We start from the raw sequence: 27,256 nt of genomic DNA on the forward strand, positions 1-27,256 counted from the left end.
CCCCGCACCACATTCCCAGCTGGTGGCACTGGGAATTCCAGCCTGCCAGGGAATCGAAACTGTCCCGGGCACAGGGCGTGGCCCAGCCCCTGGGACCCATGCAGAGACTCGCACGGCCAGGTGTGAACCCATCTGGATGCCCCCAGGTTTGCTGCAGCCAATGGCTCGCTCTGTGCGGACACACGTGGCCATCTGAGCAAGTGACTGGGGTGGGCTGTGAAGTGCTGGCCTGGCCAGGCCAGGGGCTTGGAACTGCTGATGGTTGGAGACCCCATGTGTGGATGTGGGGGGAGCTGCCTTGCTCAGCTGCCTAGCGAGGGGCTGGGATGGGGCTGAGCTGGGGCAGCCCCTTTCTGATGCTGGCGCCTCTCCCCCACAGCGCTGCTGTACAAGCCCATTGACCGTGTGACGCGGAGCACCCTGGTACTGCACGTGAGTATGGCTCCAGCTTGCCCCCAGGGACACCCCCTGCCCACACACGGCCACCGCCACTTCCTGCCAGCCCCACCCACCAGAGTCCTAGTATGGGGGCCATGCCAGGGGAACACATTCCAAGGCCCCCCTTGGCACCGCCCCAGCTCTCAGGGGGGCACCTGTGCCAGGCTGTGCTCACGTCCTGCTTCCTCTGCTGCCTTCGTCTGTCTGGCACAGGATGTGCCAGGCTCCTCTGTGTCTGGACCCACTGCTTGGATCAGCAGCCTGTGCTGCTGTTCCCCACCACCACCCCCGGAGTGTGCTGGGGCGCGACACCCTGGGGACCCCTTTCCTTCCCTCCGTCCCTGCTGGGGGCACTGTCCAGGAACAACCTGCTCCGAGGTGGGGAGGGGTGGGTGGGTGGTCTTTGCACCTGGAGGGTTAGTCCTGCAGGGGAGGGAGCAGGAAGCTATGGCAGACTAACCCCTCGTGGCCAGGATGGCAGGCCTTGCTCCAAGCTCCTAACGCTGCTGGGTCTCTAGGCAGTGGGCTCTGACTTGGAGCGGAGCTTAGTTGGGGGCCCAGTGCTGCCCTAGCAGCTAACCCACCGCAGTCTGTCCACCCCCACGGCGGGGGGCTCGCTGGTTCTGCCATGGCTTGCTCACGAGCACCCGCTCCGTTCCAGGACCTTCTCAAACACACACCAGCTGACCACCCTGACTACCCGCTGCTGCAGGATGCCCTCCGCATCTCCCAGAACTTCCTGTCCAGTATCAATGAGGACATTGACCCGCGGAGGACAGCAGTCACCACACCGAAGGGAGAGGTGAGGCAGGGCTGCTGGGGTGAGCTGCCTCCGACTCTCCTGGTGTGTTTAGCAGCAAAGCCACTTCTGCCCAGCCACTGGAATGAAGGCCGGCTGCAGGAGACAGTCTGGCCCATGGAGAAGTGGGGAGATGTGCCTGGCCCCCCCCACCGAGCCAGGTCGGGAACGTTGCTAGCTCAGCTGGCTGGCCCCAGACCTTAGTGGTGTGTTGGGGCACGTGCTCTGTGAGGGACCTGGGTTCTGGGGCGAGAGCCCTGCATGCGGTCTGTGGTGGGGGCTGGTCCGGTCCGTGCCTGAACCGGATTGCCAGGTGACTGGGACCCACGGTGGGAGGGCCGAGCTGGGGTTGTCTTCCAGCAAGCCCCCTCATGCACCATGGTACGCTGGGCAGGGGCCCAGTCTGGGGCCGTGGCTTGAGGGACCAAGCAGTTGCCAAACAGGAACCCAGCTGGCATCTCTGATTACTGGGAGAGGGGAGGCTGGGAGGCTTTTGCAAGGCTTCCCCCCACCAGGCGTGGTACAGGAACCTCTCTGGGTCCCATTAAGGGGGTGGGGTGGGGTGGGAGGGTTCACCAGCTGATGGTATGATCCATGAGCTGGCCCAGCCTAGCCGTGGCTGTTGGGGCCCTTCATGTCTTGTGTGGGCCCTCCCTACTGCAGCAATGGGGCTGGCTTCAGCCTGACCTCTCTGTGTCTGGGCTGCCCTTTATCCCTGCCCTGCTGGGGAAACACTGGGCTCTTGGCTGGCTCTTGGGAAGAGACCCTCCAGCTGCAGCCCAGGTCCAGGGTCTGGTGCTGCTCTTCTCTCTGGTCCGAGCCCAGCCAACCCCACAGGGCCCCTCCTTGGGGCGCCGTCTGTCCCCAGGCCAACCAGGTTTTGTAGCTCTCACACACTAGCCATGAGTGGCCGATGGCAGGGCTGCCTCCTCTGGGGAGCTTGGAGGCCTGGCTGCCCCCGCGTGCCATCTGGCCTGTGCGCGGGCTGAGGGTCCCGGCCTCCAGCCTCTCCTCACGGCAGGCCCTGCTCTCTCCCAGACACGGCAGCTGGTGAAGGATGGCTTCCTGGTGGAGCTGTCCGAGGGCTCGCGGAAGCTGCGCCACGTCTTCCTCTTCACCGACGTCGTCCTCTGCGCCAAACTGAAGAAGACCGCCGTGGGGTAAGGTGGGCGCCACCCTGGGCGGGGGGGAGACGGCTGAGGAGGGGGCAGCACCCCCCAAGTGCTGGGGAGGCCCATGCTGCGGCAGTCAGTGCCACACTCCCTGCTGCCCGGAGCAGGGGCCCCGGGGCTGGGCCGAGGGATAGTCTGGGGCTGGGCCAGGGGTAGACCTGCAAGGGGCAGGGGCGTGTTGGGTGCCGTGGGGCTCCTGGCCTGGGGCTCCGGCCTGGCTGCTCTGTGCACAGCAAGGCACGCTGGGGTCATGGGCTCAACCCGGGCGTGTCGCTGCAGGAAGCACCAGCAGTATGACTGCAAGTGGTACGTGCCCCTGGCCGACCTGGTGTTCCCGGCCCCCGAGGAATCGGAGCCCTGCCCGCAGGTGCACACCATCCCGGACCACGAGCTGGAGGACATGAAGATGAAGATCTCGGCCATCAAGAGCGAGGTGCAGAAGGAGGTGAGCCGGGGGGGGGGTGGGCTCGCTGGCATGCGGTACTGGGGGGCTGCGCCCGTGCCCAGAGGGAGCTCTTGTATTTACTTCTGCTTGGGGGGTGGAGGGGGAAGGTTCCCCCCCCCCCCCGCTGAAGGGCCCTGGCCAGCTCCCTAAGCTGCGAACTAGTACCCAGCCTGGGGCATGGGCCTGCTGTGCCCCCCTGGCACCTCCCTGTCTGTGCCCCATCTCCTGGCCTGGCTGGCGCTGGGGGGAGGCAGAGAGACTCCTGCGTGGATTGTGGATCCCACGCGCTGGTTGGCTCCCACTTCTTGCTCTTCCTTCCTCAGAAAGCTGGCAAGGGGCAGAGCCGAGCCATCGAGCGCCTCAAGAAGAAGATGTTTGAAAACGAATTCTGGCTGCTCCTGAACTCCCCCACCATCCCCTTCCGCATCCACAACCGCAACGGGAAGGTAGGGGCCTACCGGCTGTGGGCTCATCGAGAGCTGCTGATGGGGCTCGAGGAGGCTGGAGAGCTGGCCTGGCCAGGACTCTGCTTCCCTCAGCTGGTCACTCTGGGGTTCCTCTGCCGTCCTCAAAGGCACTGCCCTCCCTCGGCGGGAGTGGGGTATCTGTGTGGGGCCAGGGCTCTGAGTGGGGCGATGCACGCTGACCACACTGGGCAGCATCCCTTGTGCTCCCCTCCGGCTGGCCGAGCTGCTCTGTGCGGGCTGGGATCTCTCCCTGCCATGGCTGGTCTGGGGGTGCCCAGTACCTCCTGTGGCACTGCGGGGGCCTCGGTTTGCTCAGCTGCCCTGACGCTGTCCCGTCCCTTTCAGAGCTACCTGTTCCTGCTCTCCTCGGACTACGAGAGGTCAGAGTGGAGGGAGGCCATCCAGAAGCTGCAGAAGAAGGGTGAGGCCCTGTGCCGCTGGAGGCCCTGCGGGAGGAGCCTGTCTCTCGGGGCTCCCTGGGGACGTCCTTGGGGCTTGTGCTCGCTGCTGCAAAGCCATTCCTGCCAGGGGTCCAGGCATGCCGCGGCCCTGTAGCAGCGTGGGGCCCCACCGTGCCGGTGGCCTTTCTGGGCCGCCCCTTGGGAGGTCCCACAGTGCACACAGCCCCCTGGCCGCGGCTGCTTACCACCCCCTTCTGATCCCACAGACCTCCAGGCCTTCGTGCTGAGCTCGGTGGAGCTGCAGGTGCTCACGGGGTCCTGCTTCAAGCTGCGCACCGTCCACAACATCCCCGTCACCAGCAACAAGGACGGTGAGTGTCTCCCGCCAGGCCCTGCTCCCTGGCTCCCCCATGGAGCGTGCCAGAGCACACACCGTAAATCTCCAACGGGAGGGCGCGTGGGGCCAGCTGCCACCAGCCCCGGTGGTGCCCATGCTCCCGCTCTCTGCCTGGGCTCCTGCCTGCTGGCATCGGCTCAGCTCTGAGCCAAGATCTGTCAGGTTGGGGGGGATAAGTGCAGCGTCCTGGCTAACAGCGGGGCTCTTGCAGAGGGGGTTGTGCACTGCGGGACAGGACTCCTGGTTCTGTGGCAGGCTCTGCTGGGCCTCGGGGTAACGGTCTCTGCCTCCTCGGGGTCTGTAAAGCACCCAGGGCTCTGATGCCAGGGCTGTTGGCTCCTGCCCAGTGGTTCTGAGGCTCAGATGGTTGTGGAGTGTCTGTGCCCACTAGGTGGTGCTGTGAGAGCAGAGCAGCACCAGGCCTGGCTTGGGACGGGCTCGCTGGGCAAACGCAGCTGCTCAGAGCCCCATGGCACCACGTGCCCGTCTGGCAGGGGAGGGCCCTGCCTGCTGGGGGCTCAGGCTGGCATGGTGTGCCTGTACCCCCATGATGGGGTGTGGGAATCATGCTGGCCGTTCTGTGGGAACCCATTGCTGCACCCCACCTGGAACCCCCTCCCCCTCCATGGGGGCTGTGGACCTGCCCCTCACATGGCCACAGGGGTCACTGCTGCACAGTAGGAGTCTCTGGTCTCCTACCCCCCGGCCCCCATGAGAGCACAGGGCACAGCTGGTGTCCATGGCAGAGATCTGGGCACAGGGCAGCTGTCTTGTCTGCAGGGCTCTCGCCCACCCAGCTCTTGCTGGGTGGGTTTAACTGGTGGTGCTGGGAAGCCAGTTCCGGAGGTGCCCAGTGACTGAAGCCTGGGCATCCTGGCTGGGACAGGTGCAGTGGGCAGCCCTCCAGCAGGGTGCTGCTCACTGCAGGGATGGGATTAGCATGCCTTGCATTATCCTGGCAGTGAACGTGCCCTGTATGCTCCCCTCTGTCCCCACCGCCCCCACTCCTGACCCACAACCCCCTGCAGCTCCAGCCTCCCTGGCTGGGCACGGGCTGGGCGCTAGGGAGGTGAGTGAAGGCTGAGATGCTAGGTGCCGGGCTCACAAGCCAGGACACTAGCTCCACTGCCGAGGTGAAAGGCTGGGGCTGGGGCCAGGGCTCCCTGCAGCCCCAGTGCCCGGCTAGCAACAGGCCCGGATTCTAGGCCAGCCAGGGCTGTGAGCCCTAACGTACCCTTGTGCTTCTCTCTGCCGCAGATGACGAATCCCCGGGACTCTACGGCTTCCTGCACGTGATCGTCCACTCGGCCAAGGGATTCAAACAGTCTGCCAGTGAGTGTCCGCTCCATGCTGCTGGGTCCTGGCTGAGAGCGGGCCTAGCCCTGGCCCTGGGGCCTAGCTGTACCCACCCAGGGGTGCAGAGGGCCGCTGGAAAGGGGAGAGACCTCTCCTGCTGCAGGGTGAGCTGCCTGTCCTGCCTGTGTTCGTGATGGCATCGGCCCTGGGAGCCTGGTGGTGCCCATCCTATTGGGCCCTGGCTGCGGAAGGACTGGGGACTCTGCCCAGGGCCCGTGTGAGCTGAGCATGAATCCCTGGAGCCCTCTGACTCGTCTCCTCTTCCCCAGACCTCTACTGCACCCTGGAAGTGGACTCCTTCGGGTACTTTGTCAGCAAAGCAAAGACCAGGGTTTTCCGGGACACGACCGAGCCGCAGTGGAATGAGGTGAATTCGCTGCTAGGGGACTGAGGGGATCATGCTAGAGCCAGGGAAAGGACAGCACCCCCAACTCCCGTTCCAGCCCTAGGCTGCACCCCCCGCTCTGCTGGTGCCCCTCAATCCTGACTCGTAGCCATGCCCCTGCTAGTCAAGTCCCAGGCTTCCTTCTCCTCCCACAGGCCGTTCTTCCCCTTCCTGCTGTGCCAGCTCTGGGCTCCCCAGCTCTGCCGCGGCCCCCCCCAGAGCCTGGCCGCTGCCGCATGAGGCCAAAGCGCCGTGCGCTCAGACACATGGGCCCAGGCGCCATTGCCCAGCCCTGCTGTCTCTGGCCCCTGCTGGGCGCGTCTCAGGGCTGCTCCTTGGCTCAGGCGCTGTCCCTCTCGCTCCCCAGGAGTTCGAGATCGAGCTGGAAGGTTCGCAGTCACTGCGCGTCCTGTGCTACGAGAAGTGCTACGACAAGACCAAGCTCAACAAGGACAACAACGAGATCGTGGATAAGATCATGGGCAAGGGGCAGGTCCAGGTAAGGCTGCGGGGGGGCCTCGGGGCGGCTGGAAAGTCTGTGTCCCCCTGGCCTGGGGCTGGCCTGCCTGTGCCAGAGCAGCTCTCAGGGCTGCAATGAGCCTGATCCCTTCCTCTGAGCAGCAGCAGCACGAGCCTGGCCTCCCCTTGCCCGTCTGGGAATGGCCAAACGGAGAGGCCATGCTGCGATCTGCTTGGTGCTGCCAGGACTCCCCTGCGGGCGCTGTGTCGCTGGCAGAGCCGCTCCCTTCCCTTCCCACCAGACGGGGAACGTCCGGTGGGTGGGTTTGTTTTTCTGTCTGGCGCACCGCGGTTCTGTTGGATTCTGGCTCCGAAGCCATCTGCGCTCGCTGGCTGCCCGGCCGGTGGATGCCTGGGGTCAGGCTGAGATGGAAGGTGTGCTGGGTGCCCTCTCCCTGGCGAGCAGGGGCTCTCACGATGCCTGAGACTGAGGGGCGGAGATCTGTCCAGGTCAGGGCTATCTGTGGACTAACGGGTGGGCTGGCTCCAAAGCCGTCTCAGCCCCAGCTGGATCTTGGCTGGCAAGCGTGCTCGGCTCTGAGGGCAGAAGGGGCCGGGAGTAGGGGAGGCCCAGCTGGCGTGGAAGCTGGGTTAGGTGGCTGGAGGGTGCTGGGCGGTTCCCCGGGCTCTAATTGTTTCCTTCCTGTCTGGCCTGGCTGTAACGATGCTCCCGGTGGGAGCTGGCTGTGCCGCCCGCCAATGCAGAGGAATGGAGGGGCTGGCAGCTCCCCACATGAGAGGGGACGCTCCCCATGGCGTCCTCTGTTTGGTTCAGAGAGTGTTTGCTGGCTGGGCTCCAGACTCTGTCCCCTGCCCTGTCACCTCTGTGTGTCAGTCTCCCCCTGCCAAATGGGGATGTCAGCTGAGAGCGGTGGGGCGACTGGCTGGTGGTCTCCAGGAGCACCCTCCCCAGTCTGCCCGCTGCGGCACCGCCCTACTCCCTGGTGTTGCAGGGTCCCGTGGTGATGCTAAGGCCCAGCTATTGGCCAGGCCCGCGCTGGCGGGAGGGGGAGACTCTCACTGTCTGGGCGTGGGGCCAGGGCTGAGCCCACACAGTCGTGGTCCCACCCAGGGTACCCCCTGTGCGATCCGTGCAGAGCTCAGCCCTTCCCGGCTCCTGCTGCTGCCTTCAGTCACCAGCGCTGCTGTTATAGCAACCGGGGTTGCCAGGGCAACTGTCTCTTGGTTGGGTAGGGAGGATGGGGGGGCTTTGCTGCATCCCCGAGGATGTGCCCCTGGCTCAGCACAGAAGGGGTGTCAGGAGGTGCAGGAAAGGGGGAGTGGCCAGGTGTTCTGGGGTGCAGCTGAGGGTGCTGGCTTCAGCCCTGATGTAGGCACGGTCCCAGTTACCATGGAGACTGTCTCCCTGTGTGGTGATGAGTATTGGGCCCCCGGGCGAGGGGCCAGAGGTGCGTTCAGTGAGGGGAACTTGGCTGTGGGATTGGTGACCCCACTGGCTGGCTGGAGCTGCGCCCTGGTTTCCTTCAGGCTGTGCCACAGCACCCCTCTGCTCTTGTAGGAGCTGGGAGGTGGCAAGGGGGCTGGGTCCTAGGTCAGGGCTGGGACTGTAGGGCCAGCGTGGAAAGCTGCCCCTGGGTTCATCCCTCCAGTTATCTGGGCACAGCCCATTTCGAAGCAATAGCACCCATGAAGTTGCTGGCGGATGGCACTCCCCTTGCAGGGTAAAGGCTCTGCTTGTGGGGCTCATGGGTTTTGTGTTAAGGACTTTGTGCTGGGCAGGGTTAGGGGCTTGTGGGGCTCGTGCCAAGCCGCTGGATGGTCCGACACTGCTTCCCCAGGTGGGGTGGTGCCCCCGGGCCAGCCCCCGGAGGGATCAGCGGCTCACAGGCCCTGCAGGCGTTTGTAGAGTCCTGTTGTGGGTCAGCAGCAACAGGGTGCTAGTGGATCTGTACCCAGCTATCAGGCTCCACCAGGCCTCTGTGCTCCCCCCACAGGTGGGGCTGAGTGTTCGAGCCGCCTGCACAATTGCTCTGGAGCCCAGGAGCTGGCAGGGAGGGGAGGTAACCTCCAGCCCCCAACCCCCGGTTCCAGGCCCTCGCCAAGCCAGGGGAGGGGCCGAGTGGCCCTGTGTCCAGCCCCTGGCGCGGGCAGGTTTGCTCAGGCAGGCCTGTCACACAGAGGCACTTGTGGCCGATGAGAGCCTGTGCCCGCAGCAGGGACCCTACAAACCTGCTGCAGTAAATCGGCCTCGTGACCATGGCAGGGGTGGGTGGCGCATGGCACAAGCAGCTCCTCTCTGTGTGGTGCGGAGCTGCAGCGGCTACGCTCGGCTCATCGGGAGCCAGCCAGCTGCCCTGGGAGGGTGCCGCTGGGCTAGTGGCAGGAGGCCGGTTCCCAGCTCCTGGGCAGAACCCAAGACGCGAGTCCAGCGCAGTAGCTTCCCCTGGCCCTGCTCTTTCCGGCCTGTGGATCACTGCAGCAATTGGGGTTCCCCAGCGCTTTCCTAGGGCTGGCGAGGGGAGGGGCAGGGCCTTGGCTCAGCCATGCAGGGGCAGAGGGGAGTTGGGTCTCCTGGCAGCTCTGCTAAGCCTGATGTTTGCAGTGGGGGTGTGGTCATGGCCTGAAACCCGCCAGAGGAGCAGTGAGCTGGGGCTGGCTGCCCTGAGCCAGCTGCTTGGGACCTGGTTAATTCGAAAGCCTGGGGGTTAGCTTCCCCCCCCTGCCTCCACCCCCTCCCCCCATGGCGCAGACTACATGGTGCCTGGGGGTGGCCTGGCCAGCCTGCCAGCTCATCCCTGCTGCCTATCCCTGTGCTCTGGGACTGCTGCTCCAAAGGGCCTGTGTGATTAGCCCCACTCTGCCTGCTCCATGGGAAAGTAGCTGTGCTGGCCAGCCCCTGGGGAGCTGGGGGAGGGAGCAGTGCTGCCGGGAATGGGGGGGAGTGGAGCCAAAAGCCAGCTCAGATGGAGTGCAGGATGGTGCGAGGGACCGAGTTCAAAGCCCTGCTCCATTGTGCCATGTGATTCTCCAGCTTTGAACTGGATTAGCAGCAGGTGAGGGGCTGTTGACGTCACCCTGGGAATATGCAGGGGGTGGTCAGCAGGAGGGACCGGGGGTCCTGGTGTCTGGAGAACAGCAGGGCCATGCAATAGCCTTGTGTCAACATCCATGATTCACGTGAGCCTAGTCGGGGACATGGGAGCCAGTGCGGGGCCAGGTGCAGGAGCCTGGCCTCCTCTGGAGGAAGAGCACTGCGCCGTGTGAACCTTGGGGGCAGAAGTTGGGGGGAGCAAGCATGGGCAAGAGACCCCTGGGCCCAGAGAGTTGAGAGGAGGCCCCTGGAGCCAATCTGCACCCCCACTGTGTCCCCCTCCATCTGCCTGGCCAGCTTCATCCTGGCTGCAGTTAAACTGAACCTGCTGTGTGAGGTTTGGCCACTTGGCTCCAGCCTGGTGCGGCTGAGCCTCTGGGGCATCCCCCTCCTGCCCCCCAAGCATTCAGGGAGTGTCGGAGGAGGGTTTGGGGGTGGGGTACGAGGTGGCTGTCTGGGCCCCGCTCTCCCCTGGGGATAGATCCACCCCAGAGCCAGGCTGTAACCTGATTCTGCTGGAGCCTTATCCCCCTAAGCCAGCTGGAGGGGAATGACTGACGCTGGGAGCCTGCTGAGCAGGGGAGAGGCAGGTCCAGGGAGGGACACTCAGCCCTGGGGAGCTGCCCAGTGCCTTCGAATGTGCCCGCAAGGCCCCTGGTAGCCCATGTGCTGCAGGAGCGCTCTGGGTAGCTCTCAGGTTTGCCAGGCAGCTGGAGGCCCTGACCCTGGGGCTGGCTGGCTCTCTGGAGACCCTGGAGAGGGAGGGCTTCCTTCCCACAGGCTCCCTGTGGCTCCCGTAATGGCTATTAATGGAGGCCCAGCAATAGCCTCTGCTGACCTCTGAGTGCAGAGCTTCCCAGCCTGGAATGCTGCCTGCTGGCGCCACCATCCCAGCTTCCTCCGAGAGCCCAGCCTGCGGCCCTAGTACCAGGCAGCTCACATATAGCAGGAGTCCCTGGGCTGGGCCATGCTCACATGCCTTTGGAAGATCCGGTGTGGGGTGAGCTTGGCTTGCTGCCCAGGAATGATGGGGAGACGGGCAGTCTTCGCGTACGGCATGCCCCACTCTCACTGGCTGCTGTGAATAACCTTGCTGTGTGCCAGGCTTATGGAGGGACCTCCTGGGCAAAAGAGACCCTTGGGCGTAGGAAGAGGGCCGAGGAGGAGCCCGGAGCAGAGCCGTGTGGGCTCAGAAGGCTGCCTGGCTCCCCCAGCGCCTGGTGGCCTGGCCAGCCGGGTGGCACTGCTTAGTGCCGCTCTCTGGAGGCGATGGGTGGGGCCCTGTGAGAATGCAGGGGTGGGAGAGCGGTTCGTCCTTGCCGTGTCCCCTAGGACCATGGCTCATGCATCAGTCAGATGGTGGCTGGTGCCAGTGAGGGAGCAGGCTGGGCGTGTGGGGAGTGGCTCTGGGTGGCTGGGCGGCAGTCAGCTGGGAGACAACTGGCCAAAGAGCCCGGGACCCAGTTCTGGTATGGCTGGCAGGCAGGCAGCTGTGGCAGAAAGCCAAGGGCTGCCTCTTCCCCCTGGGGGCTTTGAGCCACCCCCCACAGGCAGCTTCTCAGGCCTGTGGTATCTCTCTCTGACACCCCAGCCTGGGATTTGTGTACTCCTTTCCCAGTGCACCTTGCTCACTCCAGTCCTGAACTTCCCCTCCCCTGCTCCCAGCTTCCCGCTCTTTTCCCGGCTGGACCCAGTCACCGCGCAGGCCTTGTATCTATGCCAGGCCGGGGGCTCCATGCTGGGTGTGACCCAGCAGAGGTTGCGTCGAGCTCCTCAAGGCCTGGTTCTCGGCCGCCGCCTCCCCAGGTGTTTATAGTTTAGCCGACCTGGCCTCTGCGGAGCAAACTCTGAGACGGGAAGTCTGCAATGGGAAGCAGATGTCTGCTCTGGGGACTGGGCCCTCCCCCTCCTGCTGCCCCTGCTTGTGCAGTTGGGTTCATAAATCAGGCCGGGAAATCGTTCAATATGCAAATGTAGCATTTGGGCCTCCTGTCCCTGGGGATGCGCCAGGCCCTGCAGGCAAAATCCATCAGGAATTGATTCCTTCTGGCCTAGACAAACCACCTCCTGCCCTGTAAAAATCAAGGGGGAGGGCAGGTTGGTAAGCCCCTCCCCCACATGTATCGAAGGGCCAGACTGGGTCAGAGCAAGGGTCCAGCTAGCCCAGTGTCCCATCTTCCAACAGCGGCTGGGGCCAGGTGCATCAGAGGGAATGAACAGAATAGGGCAACTATCTAGGGATCCAGCCCCAGGTTCTGACAGCCAGAAGCAAGGGACACCCAGAGTGTAGAGTTGTGTCCCTGCCCAGCCTGGCTAATGGCCATTGATGGACCATCCTCCATGAACCCGGCTGTGTGTTTGGCCTTCACAGCATCCCTCGGCAAGGAGTTGCACAGGTGAGTGCGTTGTGTGGAGAGGCACGTCCTTAGTTCGTGTTAAGCCTGCCGCCTGGTACGTGAAAGGGGAAATCACCCTTTCTCCACACCAGTTGTGGTTTTTCTAGCCCTGTGTGAGCTGTGCTCACAGCTCTGTGTTGGCTTTAGCATACCCGTCCTAACCTCTCTTGCCAAGCTGGACGGTCCCCATCTTGTTACACTTGCCTCAGGTGGCCCTTGTTCCCTACCCCAGAACACTTCTGCTGCTTTCCTCTGTGGTTTTGCCAGTTCTGTGACACAGTTGGCTGAGCTGGGGCGACCAGGGCTGCACATGGGATTCAAGGTGTGGGCATCCCGTGGATTCCGAGGATGGCATTCTGACACTTTCTATCCCTTCCTGAGCAGTTCCTACCAGTCTGTTAGCTCCCAGGCCCTGTGTTCACCCTGCTGGTGGTAAGAGCTGGTGAGCCTGGCAAAGACACGCTGGCACTCAGCAGTTCCTCTCTGCAGAGCTTTCTTCAGAGTCCTCCATGGATGGGCCTGGGGCTTAGCGGGGCCATGCTGGGCTGGCGGGCCAGGCCAGCTCGGGGAGATGCGTCCAGCCAGCCGGGGGCACCTCTTTCATAAGAGAAGAAGGGTTTGAGCACAGGACCCTCGGAGGGGGCACTTCCCTGCCCGCTGCTGTTTCTGGGCAGTCTCAAGCCAGGCAAGTGGAGTTCTCTCCGTCCAAAGCGATGACTCCCCCACAGCCCTGGCCTACTCACTCCGTGTTCAGTGTCTGCCAGCCCAGGATTCGGGGTGCACTGTGACAGCCCCCCATGGGGTTAGGAGCATCGCGGGTTCTTGCACCAGCCCAGACCACCTCCCTGGAGATGGCCAGACTGTGGGGGAGGGAACTCTAGTTTTAGGAATATTTTGAGTTTGAAAATGCTTCTTGCCCCCATGCAGCTCTGCTGGTGCCCCTCAGTCCCAACCTGCTGGCCCAGCCCTGGGCTCCCCACCCCAGCTCTGCCAGTGCCCCTCACTCCTGCCCTGTAGCCCCTTTGTGTGCCAGTTTTCTCCTCCCCCCCCCCCCCCCCTCCTCCCCCAATATCGATCAGAGGCTGGCAGCTGGAGCAGGTGCATTGCATGTTGTGGGTGGGTTCTGGACAAACTCCAAGCTCTGCACTCCCTGCCCAATGCAGCCCCCCCCCCCCGTATTCTGGCTCTGGGGGGCGGGTGGAGTTGTGCCAAGCTGTGGGGATGTGGGCAGCTCTGGTGAGGGTCGGCAGGCAGGTGTCCAGCAGTGTGAGGTTGAGCGGACGGGCCGTGCAAGTGACTACACAGTGCAGACTGACCATCTCCGGCCAGGCAGCTGGGATGGGCAAGGGGCCGTGCAGAGGGCGTTGCTGGGGGTACAGCACATCCCTGGCTGGCGTTCCCCTTCCCCAGCGATGGGGCAGCTGGAGGCAACTGCCTGAGCCAGAGTCACTCCCTCCCCTCTGCTGCGTGAGCTTGGGGAGGGGGAAGCCTCCCCAGCCGTGGAGCCCCCCCAGGCTGAGCTGGGGCAGGGGGAGGTTCCCTTGGTCACAAGCGCCTTGTGCGGCTGGCGTGAAGCCACTTCCCTTTGCATCTCCCTGGGGCCAGGACTCTGCTCCTGCCCTGCCATGGTCCCTTGGTAGTGGGTGCAGGGCACCCGGACCCTGCCCAGGAGCTCCGGCCTGGCTCCATGAGGCACAGGGTGCCCCACGCTCCCCCTGCAGGGGAAGAACCCCGGGAACAGGCCCTCTGCTTCTGGCCCCAGCTCCATGCCCCACCCCTGACTGACCCCATGCGGGCAGCTGGGCCAAGCCCAGGGAGGTCAGAGTCAGGGCCATAGAGCAGTTCCTCGGGGCCTTCCACTGTAGGCAGGGTGGGGGTCAGCCAGCCCTGCATGTGGGTCCCCAGCCGTGCACTTGGCTCCCGCATTGCCTTCGAGGCGGAAGCTAGCGGGTGGTCTCCTTGCTCCCGAGTCTCGGGCTCTGTGGGGCAGGTGTGCCATGCACGTGGCTGTGTGGACGTGTTTGCCTGCCCCCGCGGGCAGCAGGGCAGGCAGTGTTACTCAGTAGCCACTTGCCATCGTGGCTCAGTTTCTAGCCGCCCCATGCTCTCCTCTAGGGAACGCTGCCCCCTGCGCAGGGGGCTGTTAACAGGGGGAGGCACCCGGGCTCTGGCGGACATGAGGGGGCCTGTGGCTGTGGCCCAGAATGAGCTCAGCTGGCCTGGCCCGTGCTCCTGGTGTGCGGGAGGGAGGGAGGGAGGAAGGAACATCTGTTGGCTCTTCGGGGGCTCCGGCCAGCGAGTGATGTGCTTCACCGCTTCCCGACAGAGCTTGAGCAAAAGGGGGCCCTTGCTGTTTGGGAGCCCTGCCAGCCAGCTGGGTGCAGGGTGTGCCCAGGCCCTGGTGAAGGCACTGCGTCTGGGGGTGCCCTAGACAGAGTTACGGCTATTACACAGGCCGTGCGTGGGACTCGCACGGTCAGTAACCAGTCACCAGGACAGTCCCTGGAGCCGGGGGGCACTCACTTCTAAGCCCTCAGCTGAGTTAATGGGGAGGGGCTCCCCAAGTTCCCCAGCAGCCGAGGCCAGCCCTGGGCTCCACGCATTGGATGCACACGTGTCTGGGCTGGGCGGGAGAGGCAGCTTGGCTGGCTGCATCTGTCTTTCTCCCTGCGGAGGCGTGGCGGAAGCTGCTGGCCTCGAGCACGTGGGCTCTTGTACCCTGGGCTCTGGCCAGCTTCCAGCCAAGCTGCTGTCTTGAATCAGCCCTGGGGAGGAGCAGACGAAGCGCTCCGAGGCTTCCAAGCCACACAAGCCCCGGGCTGGGGGGAGGGAGAGAAGCGACACTCCCCACCCGACCGTCTCTCCGATGCTGCTGGCAGAGCCACTGTCTGGGGTGGTGCTCAGCCTCCCCTGTAGCCACGCTGGGGCCATCACATCCCGCGCTGGGGCCATCGCATCCCTCACTGGGGTGGCTTAAAAGCCACCTAGCCAAGACCCGAGTCAGGCAAGAAGAGACCCCAGCAGCTGAACCCGCTCGGAGCCTGGGCTGTTCATTCACCCAGGGCAGGGCCAGCCTCTTTGGAGCTTCCCTTCCCTCTGCTTAGGGAGCAGCCCAGCCACGTGGGGCAGGTCTGGAAGGCATTGCTGGGGATGCTGGGTTTTGTACCTGCCCCCCATGCTCCTCCGCTCTGGGGCTAACCTGCCTGGCGTCGCACTAGCCCTATGGAAGCGGCAGACTGCTGTGTGCTGATCGAAGCACCTCCTGGCTGGCACTGGGAAAAATGCCACTCCCCGGGCGCTGAAATGGCTACTCGGCTCTCTGGGGCAGGGACCATCTTGCCATGGCCGGACAGTGCCTGGCATGGTGGCGTCCCCATCCCGCTTCCACACTAGGATGCACATCCTTACTCGGGGTCTGCTTTCTGGCTGCTGCCCAGATTCCCAGCAGCGTGCGCTGAGGCTGGGGGCAGCTCCTGCTGGAGGGGGGTCACTCTGGCTTGTGACACTTTGCTAATGACTCCGTTTCCTGTATGTCATGTGAAAGGCGCTGGTATTTGCTGCCGGTCCCCAGGGGCCCCCCCGCAATCTGGGATGTGACATCTCGGCTCGGCCAACTGCCTGCGTGGGAAATCCAGAGCAAGGGCTGCCAGCACGGAGGGTCCGTGTCTGTGCCCCTTCCCAGTTTGGGGGGGTGGGGGGGTTCAGAGAGCTCTTGGGGCCTGTGCACGGCCTGCCGTTGCGTCTGTGCTGCAGCCGGGCAGACCTGGGTGACGAGGAGCCAAGGGATGGAGGAGCCCCTCGCATAATGGCATCCGCTTCTCTGGCGGAGAATGTTCGAAGCAAAGCCAGGCGGGAGAAGGGCAGCTCCTGATTGGTGCAAGGAGACCAGAGTGCCCACTCTCTGGGGCTGGAGGGCAGTGCTGCCCACCGCTCCCCACCTGGCTGCGGCATGGGGTGAGAAGTTAGAGGGGGCCACAGGAGCACCCATGCCCTGCTCCTGAATTACAGCACTGCCTTGGTGCACAGGATGTAAAGGGTTAATCGTGCCTGTCTCGGGTGTGCTAGCCAGCATGCGTCCGGCCAGGTGTGAAGCGAAAGCCCTGTGCGTTCTGCCCGAGAGAGATGGTGACACAATGGGCAGCATGTCTAGTGGTTGGAGCCTGGGGTTCAGTCCCTTTGCTGCGTGGGACCTGGGGCAGATCCCCTCTGTAAACGCCAAGGGAGGACGGGAGGAACCGAGGCCGCTGTGCTGTGCGGGTCGCTGGCTCCGGGGGATCAGCAGGGAAGGAGTTAACGGGGTAGCCGGGCTGTGCCAGCGGCTATGCCAGGCTCCTGGCAGGAGCGGCAGGGAAGGAGTTAAAGGGAGTGGGGGGAGCCTGCCTTCGAGTCACTTCCTCGGAGGGGGAGGGCTGCTCTTAGGGAGCCAGCGGGCGCCCTATCCTCGCAGCGAGCCGGAGCTGTGCCTGTCTATTGTGCTGCTCTGCGCTGGGCTGCTGGCTGGGGCTCTGCGCGGGATGGGCTCTCCTGGGCACCGCTGACCCGGCTGGCAGGGGCTGGGCTCTAGGAGGTGCCGGGGAGGAGGATTTCTGTCCCACGCCGCAGGGGAGCGGGGAGCCCAAGATGACGGAGGTCTTAGTGCAGCCGGACTGTAAGCTGAGCTCGGTGTGCGAGCACTTGGACCACTGCTGCCTGGAGAGGCTGGAGGAGCCCAGGAGCAAGCGCCCCTCCAACACGGGAGCCAAGCTGTGGGGCCGAGTGCGCAGCAAGCTGCTCCGGCAGAAGGTGCTGTCTTCTCTTCCCCCTTCCCTGTGCAGCAGGGGGCTGGGCATGCCCAGGGTTCACCTGCGGGTGCCAGCCGCTCTAGCCCTGCCAAGTGCAGGGGCCCCCTGGGACTCACCCCATGCCCTGCGTGTCCATGGTGCTCAGTGAGCTGGTTCGGTCCCTCTGCAGGGCGTCCGCTCCAGGGTGCACCCGCTCTAGCCTGGCCGGTGCAGGGAACTCCCCAGCCAAGAGGGTGATGGTCTGTCTTCTGCTGCCTGAAGTAGACACGCTGGGTCCTGAGAGAGGCTGTTCCTCCTGTCCAGGGAATTTGTGGGCTCAGAGCCAGCCAGATACCGCACGCGGGGCAGCCAGCTCTGTGCAGGGACTGCACCTTAAGGCTGCTGCTGCCCACCCTGCAGAGGGTGCGGGGCTGGGTTGGACTGGTTCTGAATCACAGTGCGCCAGGGGCTGTGGCTTTGCAGTGGGTCTCATGCAACTAATCTGATGGGGCAGAGTGGCGGGAGAGGACGCTGTCCCGCACCTGTGGCACTCCTTGCTGCAGGAGGCCAGCTGGGGGGACTGGAGAGAGTAGTTTAGCACATGAGTCTCGTGGTTCAGGATGTGAGCGGATCACCGTGGGGTCCAAAAGACCAGGCGCTGCTTTTCCCCACTGCCCTGCCGTATCCGGTCCTGGCCGTGCAGCTCCCTGGAGACTGTCTCTGGGCAGCGCTCCTGGTTCTATTGAGTCTTGCCGCAGGCTCCCTCTGCAACCTGGGATCAGTCACTTCAGCCAAAATTGTCCAGATGAGCTGGCGATGCCGTGGTGCCCAAACCCTGGGGGCTGGCACCCAGAATGAGGGGCCCCTTTGGGTAGTTGTGGCACCATAAGGTTAAGGCTCCCTCTGCAAAGCCAGGGCTAATGACCTGTCCTCTCTGGGGCTGCAGGGCAGCTGGCATCAGGGCTGCAGATACTTTACGAGGTGCTGTGGGCGTTTTGGTTGGGTTGGCTACGCTCCTTGCTGGTGCTCCCCTGCCACGGGAGGGGACATGGAGGGCAAACGGGCAGCCAGTTCGGAGCCTTTGGGTGAGAGTTGGTGCTAGTGACCCTGACAGCCGCAGCTGGCGGCAGAGACCTGGGCAGGCCATCCCAGGGGCACCGTGCAGGTGATGGGGCAAAGCTTGAGTGATGCCAGCTCCACTGCCCTCTCCATTCTCTCCCCTTCCGTGGAGGGCAGCCATTGCTCCAGCATTTGTCTTGATGTCCCTGGAGGGTGCCGCTCGTGTACGGGTGTCTCCCTCTGACAGTGTCTGCTCCACGTTGCGCGCCGTCTCGGCGTCACTTCAGCCTCGCTCCTAGGCACACAGCTGGCGGTGCCTGTTGCATACTGGGGGGATTGGGCTGCTAGCACTAACCATGGCAAAACATCAGGCTTGCAGGGGTCGAAGTCTGCTTAGTAACAGTGCTTTCATCCGCTCAGCATGCGTTCGCTGGCTCCCCGGCTGTGACGCAGCTGCTGAGATCCCGCTGGACAGGAGCATTAACCTAATTTCTGGGTAGCCAGGGTCCATGGCCTGGCCCCTCCCTGGAAGAGGATTAAGCCGCAGAAGCGAGGAGCTTTGTCAGGGAAGCTGCCCGGCCCTGGACTGCTCAGGGAGATGCATGCTTTGAGTGGCTAGGTTGGAACACCTGCCCTAGGGTCTGCTGGCCAGAGATGTGAGAATCGAGGGACGGGGAGAAGCTGTCTGTAGTTCTGAGGTGAACTTCAAAGCCGTGAACAAGTCCGAGCATTTCTGACCCTGGCAAGGCAATGAAGGAGAAACTGACTCTCACCCCTTTGTCTTGGATGTGCAAAATGTCTGTAACCTCTTGCTGCTTGCTCGTAGGTCCTGCAGCTGACTCTGGGCCCTAAGCTTTTATTGGGCTGACTTCTGGTCGGATGTTTCATCCCCCACCTTGTCTCTGGGCCCAAAACACATCTACAAGTGCCAGCTTCTAACGGGCATCCAGGGGCCATCAGGCACCGCTTTCTTCTGGGACTTGCCTAGTGGTAGGATGATTTGTGTTATCATAGCACCTAGTCATCCGTGTCCCCCCCGCTGGTGGGCCGGGTACCCGCGATGCTGGGCGGTCTGCAAACGGGACAGTCCCTGCCTAGAGACTTATGGTCAAAGTAGCCAGGGTGTTGAGAACAGCCGGGCCTAGGACTGGTCCCAGCAGCCTGAGCCAGAAGCGTCTGGCTGCTTGGCTGGGTTGCAGCTCGCTCACCCCGGCTTGGCCAGCAGCCGACACTCTGGATGACCTCAGGGGTGTGCGACCCAAGGCAGCGGTGCAGGGAGGGAGTGACTGAGTCATTCTGTGGGAGGATCCCCTTGCCAGGGTGGCCTGGCTCGAGCTGGGAGCAGCTGGGTGCTCAGACACCCGCTGCTTTCCTTGCTCCCTGGGAAGGCCTGTTCCTGGGAGCAGCAGCGATACGGCAAGTCCAGCTGATGCCCTCCGCCCCATCGGGTGTAAGAGGGGCCCGGCACGGCTGCCTGCATCCCCCGGCGTTCCTGGGCCTGCATTGCGTTCTCGTGTGCTGGAGCCAGGGCCTCTGACAGGCGCGTGGAAGGGTGGCTCCCTGGGAGCACCATCTCCAGGAGAGGGAAGCCTGCAGGGTGTGGGGCAGGGCCTTGCAGCTCCGTGGGGTGAGGCTAGTTTCTCGTCCCGCAGACTATTGTACATCAGCAAGGACGGGGGTTCAGCCACTGAACAGCTTGTCTGCGGCGTCGCTTGGAGCAGGGCCGGCTGGGCGCTGGCATGCGGGAAGGGCTGTGCTGGGCGTTCGCGTCGTTCCTGCCAGGGCGCTCGCCGCATTCCCGAGGTGGCGCGGCTGGCTAGGCGTCCCTGCGACCTGCAGATCTCTGCCTGCCCCGAACCACACCTCACCCAGCGGCTGCTTGGAGCACCTGGGCCACCTCGTTGCTGAGCTGTTGGGGCGTTCCCAGCTCGGTCCTGCCGTGTAGGCACCCTGGGGTGGCTGGCTTGTTGCAGGGGGAGGCTCTTTTTGCTACAAGCTGTGCATTTCCCCTCGTGTGGTGGGGGACGCTGGCCGTGTGCGTGTTGGGACGTCCGCTCCAAGCTCATGCTGCAGTTAGCTGACGAAGCTGCCTTGTGTCTGGGAGGCTCTCGAGGAGTGCGGGGCAGCGGGAGGTTCTGCGGGGAGGGAAATACGGAGGAGATGGATTTGAAAAAAGAAAATCCCAGCAGGACCCGAAGCCTCTGCTGTTTGACAGCAGAACTGAACAGTCAGCTGGGGGGGCGTTTTTGAGTGGCAGGACATTGCGCACAGACGGGCCTCTGGCCTTGGGGGCTGGACACTCCCATTCACCAGGCTGCAGAGGGAGAGACAGGAGTGATCATACCGTCTCCATTTCCTAACGCTCCACAGTCTCCTCACGCTGTGCCAGGCTGGGCCCTGGTACCGGAACCGGCGGGCGGCTCCTTGGCTGGGCCAGGTACTGGAAGCAGCGGGTGGCTCTGTGGCTGGCACAAGGAGCCAGATCGACAGCCCTGGAGTCTCCAGGGTCTGCACAGCATTGGCCTGGCAGAGGTGTCGTCCCTTGCATTGCCCAACCCCCGTTTCTCCCCTGGGCAGGGAAGGCTAACAGCAGCCGTGGCTCTAGTGTTGCAGGGGCCCTGCCCTGCTGAGAGCCGCTGGAGCCCTACGCCTACTCTAGGCCACCAGAGAGCAGTCAGGGGAGAGCCCCACTGCGCAGCCTTGGATCAGTGAGCTGTATCGAAGGGCTCCCCTGGGACCACCACTCCCCAGTCGGTGTTTCCCCTCCTCTGGCACATGGGCAGCGACGGGGTTGTGAAAAGAGACGCAAGCTGCTGGCTTGGAGTCCCTCTTGCGCATGCCGGGTGAATGGGGGAGGTGGCAGAGCCCTGGGCTCAGGGGGTCTGTTTGTCCCGCAGCACGTGACCGGGCCTAGTGTAGCAGCTGCCGGCTCCAACGTTCCCGGTCCCATCTACCCTCCAGAAGGGACCATGCTGGGGGGGAAACACTCAAACTGGCCGAGTGCTCCAGCTGAGCTGGCCGAAGTGGGGAGCCCAACGGTGTTCTCAGTGTCTGTGAGCCTGTTTCTCTCCCGCCCCCCATCCCCAGCCCTGATTGCAGCCCCAAGGGGCCCCCGGCAGTGCGTGGCCCAGCCTGCAGGCTGGCCCTGAGGCTGAGGAGGAAGCAGACTGTCAAACATTTTGTTTGTAAAACACTTGTCATGTTTTCAGGCCGCACAAATATTTAGTTACAGATCCGCCATCGCACCCCTCCCCCTGCTGGCGCACCAGGCGTGGGGTCTGGCTAAGGCATTACGGGCAAGAGGCACTCAAGTAATAGCAGTTCTGCTCCGAGGGCCTGGGGGAAGAGGAGCCGGCCAGCCCCCTGTTCCCCTCCCGAGCCGTGCCGGATGGGTGTCCCGGAGTGCCCTGGCGAAGGGCTGCTGGGGGCAGCGAGCACAGCCTTGGCTTGCCCTCCCCCTGCCAGCTCGCTCTAGGGCCCGCAGGCAGAGCTGTGTCCAAACAGCACTCTGGTTCTTGGAGAGGCCCAGGGCTCGCGCTGTCTGGAGGGTCCCCACTGCAGAGCAGTGCTAGGAGGGGAGGGGTGGGCTTGGGGGTCCAGACAGACTTTGGTGTGAGGGGCAGGGTGCCTTGTATGACATGGTCTATCCCGTCCCTCCCCGCCCCTCTCTTGGCTGGGCTTCTGGAGAGGTGGGGGCTTGGGGAGCCAAAGGCAGCTAGTTCTCTTCCCAGGTGTCAGCAGGTAAATGGCCATGGAGACGTGTGACCTCCATGGGGGAGGGAATCCCTGCTGGACCAGGGGGGTTCTCAGGCCCCACTGATCCTGCATTTGTGCCTGTGGATGGGGGTGCGGCCATGCATCCCGGGCCCTCCTCCGTAGCCGTATTGGTGGTAGCTCTTCCCTGGTGGCCAGCCCCGTGCTCTGTGTCCCTATGCCATCCGGCCTGTCCTTGGGGGTGCCCCCTTCAGCCAGGCTGTGGAGAGGGGACCGGCTGGGGCAGGCAAGGAGCCGGGGAGGAGGCAGGAATGCGCGGTGCTCTCTGGCGGGCAGGGTCACACTTTGAATCGGGAGACTAACCTGACTTTAATAAAGGCCTTATTCAGAGCCTGCTAAACCCCTTCCATATGTGGACTTCAAAGTTCCTGGGGGAAGTGGCGGGGAACTTTGCGGTTGTTTGCAGTGAAGTTCAGCGCAGTCAGCTCATGTTACAGCGCAGAGGGGACCTGTGGGAGCTCTGTCACCGCCCTGCCAGAGCAGCGAGGGTGGGGGGCAGCTGGGGCCCCCTCCGGCAGCACTATGACTCCTCAGCCAAGGGGTCTCTGGGGCAGTGGCTGAGGTAGAGGATCCTCCACACAAACCTGCCAGAGCCCACACCTGGCCCCTGCTGGGCACTGCTCGCCGTGCACAGGGACAGGCAGGGCTTGGTGCCTTCTCCAGCCCTGGCATGTGTCTGTCGCGATCCCCTAAAGTAGCGTGCTGCGTTCCGCCCCTGCTGTCCCAGTCCTGGGCCCCATGTACTCCTGGCCGTGCACGGTTAGGACACGAGGCCCGGAAAGGGAGCGGTGAAGGCGGGGGAATGTGTCCCCGTGGGAACAGCGCCTGCACGCGGGCAATGCGAGTGGCAGGCTGGCGGTGTTGGGCTTGCAGTGGGGCAGGCTGGGCTGTGTCGGGGTGGCTGGGTTTGGCCTGGGAGCGCTGGCAGAGCCAGGCTCCTTACTTGGCTTGCCCATTCGGTGAAGGTGTTGTCGGCTGGCCACTCTGCACTGTGAGGGAGCAGCAGGGACTCTGTCCTCTCTGCTCTGCTGCCCCTTCCCTGCAACTCCAGAGGAGCCCTGGCTGTGGGGTTCGTGACTGGGGGGGCTGTGGGGCTGGAACTGGTTGCCCCCTCCCATGTCAGCCCCAAGCGGTCCCAGCCTGCTCGCTGGATGCTCTCGGGCATGGCACACGTGGCTGTAGCTGGAGCACTGTGCTGCTTTGCAGGGAATGTACGTCAGGAGACATTCCTGTGCCGAGGGCTGGAAACCACAGCTATTCCACGTGGCCCAGGGACAGCAAGGGAGAGAAACCACCGGGCCCCAGCTCGGCCTGGCCTGCTGCGGGGACTGGCTGAGTGCTGCCAATGGCCCGCAAATGGTCGCGGAGCCTTCGGAGAACCCCCAACCACAGCCACGCAGGGAATGGACACTGCTGTAGGCTTCCCCTGTGCCATACGAGGCCTCAGGTGGGAGAGACCGGGGCGGATGGGGGGCAGAGCTGGTGTCTGGGTCTCTGCTCATCCTTCCTCCTCTAGCAGGACAAGCCAGCCCAGGCTCTGCATGTAGTGAGGGGCTGCAATCCCTGTCCCTTGCCCAGCCTGTTTAGCAGTGTATTAACCGTAGTGACTCTGGCATGGCCCTGCTCTGCCCCACCAGTGCTCCCGACGGGCAGCATCCCCCTCCTGTCCCTGCGAGGAGCAGTGCAGGAGGGAGCTGCCACCAGTCCCCCCATCCAGCCCCAGGGCCAAGAGTGCACCATGGCTTTGCCCTGCAATGCACCGGGCCACTGGGCAGCGGGCCGGCTCCGGCTGGGGCTGAAGATAGATAGCTGCTGCTGGCTGGCCATAACTAGGAGCCGCGATGCACAGGTCTGAGCGTGTTTGGGGAGGTGCTGTGGGGCAGTCGCATGAGGCAGCACCGTCTCTTTGACTCCGGGCGGGTGCCAGGGACGGCCTCCAGCGCTTGGCCTACTTGGCTGGCTGGAGTGGCAGGTTCCGGTGTGGCTGGGAACCCCGTGAACGACTGAACGCTTTGCTCTGAACACACGGCTGGAGCTGGCCTGGGTGTGACCACGGTGGGGAAGAGCACCCCCTGCTGTCCTGTAGCTCCTTGGGCGAGCCCCATGGGATCCCTCCCCCTCTGGCAGATCATGCCCTTGTCTCTCCAGCGCCGGAGGGAGGCTGGCACGGAGGGAGGCTGACAGCCTGTGGCCGGCCTTTTGAGGGCGGGGCTGGGCCCTGCTGTTTGGGAGAGGGTGCTGGAGGCTCCGGGGGCTGCTCGCCCATACTGGCACAAAGGGCGCTCTCTGAAACACTGTCTCCTTGATCCCTGGGGACTGGGTCCCTGCTGCGACGGCCCCAGCAGGGACGGGCTGGCTGGGCCCAGCCCCCACTGCTCTGGCCAAGAGGAGAGACCGGACCCAGGGGCATGGCTTTCTCAGCCTGTCTGTTCCTATATACTGTGGGTGAGGGATGCCACAGCCCCCTCCGTCCACCGCCTGCGCGGATGTGGTGGGAGGGACCCTGGCGTTGGCCTGCGTGACGTCTGGGGCTGCTCCAGGGCGGAGGGGAGGTAGAGGCTGGCAAGCCGGTAGTGGCTGCTGCTTCTCTCAGCCTCACTGGAACAGCATGTTCTCGCCAGAGCCTCTGCTGAGCCAGGAGATGCCAGAGGAAAACGGCATGTCCTTGAGGAGCGAAGGCAGCTCTGCACAGCTGGGCTCTAGCTCAGCCAGGCGGCACGTGACTGGCCCAGCAGCTGGGGCCTGGGCTGCACAGCCTTGCTCCGGGGTATTCGGAAAGGCTCACGCACCTCACAGCTCTGCCGTTGGGGTTGGGAAAGCACCGGCCAGAGCCAGGCCAGCCCTCCAGTCCCTTTCCTCAGGGAGAGTCAAAGCCCCTGCCCCCCCCCCCAGGGCTGCTCAACAGACGCATTATGGCTCTCAGCTCCAGTCAGTCACTCTGCTGTGGTCACTGAGCCCAGGCTGGCTGGGCTGCCCTGGGGCTGGGAGCAGAGGTGACCCAGAGCAGCTCAGAAGAGGACTAACCAGCCCCCTCTGCAGCCAGTGTCCGCCACAGGCCGGGCAGGCAGCTGTGCCTGACCCGATGCCCATGCTCCCTTGGTGGGTGCCGGGGCAGGAGAGCTCCCTCCCCTTTCCCTGACTTCCCCCAAAATGCAGGCAGGGCGTGACCCCTCCTTCTGCGCCCTGGTGCCTGTTACGCCTGCTGTGCGTGCTCGCCCACATCTGGAGCGCATCATCCCAGCCGGGGGCCCAGGTTACCTGGCATGACCTTGTTGAGCCAGCGCCCCCTCCCGGAGCTGGCCCGCAAGTGGAAGAGCTGGAGGAGGCAGCATGAGAGGGCAGCCTGGGGCTCCATGGAGCGGGGTCCAGGGGTCCCCTGCAGCTCCTCCATCTCTTCTTCCCCCTGGAGAGACTGGGCCTTCCTCCCCTCCTGCCAAGGGCACAGCAGAGACTCCATTGGGGGTCCTGGGTATGGCCCAGGGGAGGGCCTGGGACCTTGCCCCACATTTGCACCCCATCCCATCTGTCACCAAGCTCCTGGCTGCCTCCCCGCGGCGGTCTGGAGCCACTTGCTGCCCCCTGCCAGCTGGATGCTGTGGGATCAGCATGAGGAAGGCAGCTGGAAACCAGGAGGCATCTGGGCTGCTTATCCAGCCCTGACTGGGCTTCTGCAGCCCCCTGCCGGTGCTCTGGGCCTTCCCTCAGCAGGCAGTGGTGCTCAGTGCTGCGAGCTGGTGCGACCAAACCGCTGCACTTGTGCTCACCACGGGACCGCTGCTTCCCTGGTAGTCCTGAGTCGCCGCCAGCCTTCACCTGGGCAGCGGCTGGGTGCCTTGGCTGCAGCCCCTGAGGCGTGGGACCTGCATCGGCCCAGCCCCGGGCACGGTACCTGAGCAGCTATGGCCAGTGGAAGTGCTTGGATGGCTGGGAACTCCAGCGCCACGCTGGCCAGCTGGGGTCGTCCTGCCTATGTGGATGGCCGGAACCAGCGGAGCCCCTGGTTCCCAGGGTCATAAATAGCCCCGGCCACCTGGGAGGTGTTTGTGGAAAACGCTGCCCTCCCTCTGTTCGATGACTGCTCCAGAAATAGCCCTGCTTTACAGAAACTCGGCTGCTTGGCTTGGCGGTAACAGAGCTCTCAGCGGCCTCTGGGGGGCTTTTCGCTGCTCCCCAAGGCCGGAGAGGAGAGAGCTGGTGGCTGCACTGCTGCAAACGCCAGCCCCAGGGCAGCAAGCAGGCCGGGGATGGACCGGGGATCCTGAGGGCTGATCCCAGCTTCAATAGAGGCTCCCTCAGAGGCCCCTCAGGGTCATCTTTGGCCCATCTCCACATCTGTAACACAAGGGTAGCACTTGCCTGCCTTGTGGGGTGGGCACCAGCTTTCCCTGCTGTAACTCCAGCTTCGTCAAGTCGGGGATTTGAGAGCAGCCTTCAGCTACCTGAAGGGGGTTCCAAAGAGGCTGGAGCTCGGCTGTTCTCAGTGGTGGCAGATGACAGAACGAGGAGTAATGGTCTCAAGTTGCAGTGGGGGAGGTTTAGGTTGGATATTAGGAAAAACTTTTTCACTAGGAGGGTGGTGAAGCGCTGGAATGCGTTACCTAGGGAGGTGGTGGAATCTCCTTCCTTAGAGGTTTTTAAGGTCAGGCTTGACAAAGCCCTGGCTGGGATGATTTCGTTGGGGTTGGCCCTGCTTTGAGTAGGGGGTTAGACTAGATGACCTCCTGAGGTCCCTTCCAAGCCTGATCGTCTATGATTCTGTGGTAGGGCAGGAAGAGTCCAGTGATGCAATGTTCTGCACGCTTCCATGACTAGTGCCAGCGTCCTCCCCGGGATTCAGTGGGGCTGCGTCTAACGCAGGCCAGGGGAGCACTTGGGAATTTCACTTTCTCTCTCTCCTCACAGCTGGACCCACAGGCCGTGCCGACCAAGAACTGGCACATGGACGTCATTGAGATGAATGGGGTAGGTAATCCGAGGACCCATTCAACGCGCGTGCCTTAGGGCGGCCTCTCTCGGGGCGAGGGTCAGGCACTGGCCATGCGCCTGCACTCGGGATCACGATGGCTTCCCCACTTTCATCCCCCACTGGCTAGGAGGGCTGGGCTTCCCAGGCTGCTCTGGAAACGCCTGGCCAGGGCGTGTCGCTGCCCGCTTGCCCAGGGTCTGTCAGCTCCCTGCCCTCTCCTGGGCCAAGTCCCTGCCTGCAGCTTTGCTTCCCGCCCCTGTGACTGAGCCCTCCATGCTCCCTCAGATCAAGGTGGAGTTCTCCATGAAGTTCACGAGCCGGGACATGAGCCTGAAGAGGACCCCGTCCAAAAAGCAGACCGGCGTCTTCGGGGTGAAAATCAGCGTTGTGACCAAGTAAGTTCCTGGCATCAGGGGACAACCCCTGTGCAGCCCCAAGCTCGACGGCACTTCCCTACCCCTCGGCCCCAAAGGAGCAGGCTGCTGGGTCGCCCGGGCTTGGGCCCTCCCTGGATGTGCCGTCTCCACAACACACCCCATCTGAGTGTTGGGCTTCCAGCCGGAGTCAGCATCATGCCGCCAAGCGGGTCCACGTCCCTCCCTGCCACTGCGTGTGCGAGGAAGCCCTGTGCATGGCCTGCACCCAGCGCTGCTCTCTGCTTGGACCGCAGGCTGTCCCATCCCTTCTCCCGGAGCAGAGCAGGTGCATCCCAGCTTCATTCCCGCTAGCCCACGGCTCTCAGCCTGGGATTGGGGGGCAGGCCTTTTGCCCCCTCTGCTGCCCCTTCGGTCTGATTTGCCATTTCCCCTGAGTGACACCCAGCCCTGCCAGAGCAGCGGGTGCCGCTTCCACCGCTCACCCCATGTGCAT

General features: G+C 63.9%; 1 protein-coding gene across 4 annotated transcripts in view; it reads left to right on the forward strand.

Annotated features, from left to right (window-relative positions):
* The window catches only part of ABR (ABR activator of RhoGEF and GTPase), a 95,278-nt gene that overhangs the window by 60,229 nt on the left and 7,793 nt on the right, over window positions 1-27,256 (forward strand). For all 4 annotated transcript variants that reach the window (XM_077836462.1, XM_077836463.1, XM_077836465.1 and 1 more), the window contains 12 exons: window positions 380-432; window positions 1,100-1,240; window positions 2,276-2,397; window positions 2,689-2,854; window positions 3,178-3,300; window positions 3,667-3,742; window positions 3,989-4,093; window positions 5,377-5,451; window positions 5,745-5,842; window positions 6,228-6,359; window positions 26,323-26,382; window positions 26,672-26,781. In XM_077836462.1, the coding sequence (XP_077692588.1) occupies window positions 380-432; window positions 1,100-1,240; window positions 2,276-2,397; window positions 2,689-2,854; window positions 3,178-3,300; window positions 3,667-3,742; window positions 3,989-4,093; window positions 5,377-5,451; window positions 5,745-5,842; window positions 6,228-6,359; window positions 26,323-26,382; window positions 26,672-26,781 (1,261 nt within the window). The remainder of the gene's footprint in view (window positions 1-379; window positions 433-1,099; window positions 1,241-2,275; window positions 2,398-2,688; window positions 2,855-3,177; window positions 3,301-3,666; window positions 3,743-3,988; window positions 4,094-5,376; window positions 5,452-5,744; window positions 5,843-6,227; window positions 6,360-26,322; window positions 26,383-26,671; window positions 26,782-27,256) is intronic.

Source organism: Eretmochelys imbricata, chromosome 17 (genome assembly GCF_965152235.1).
Source record: "Eretmochelys imbricata isolate rEreImb1 chromosome 17, rEreImb1.hap1, whole genome shotgun sequence".
Lineage (NCBI taxonomy): Eukaryota > Metazoa > Chordata > Testudines > Cheloniidae > Eretmochelys > Eretmochelys imbricata.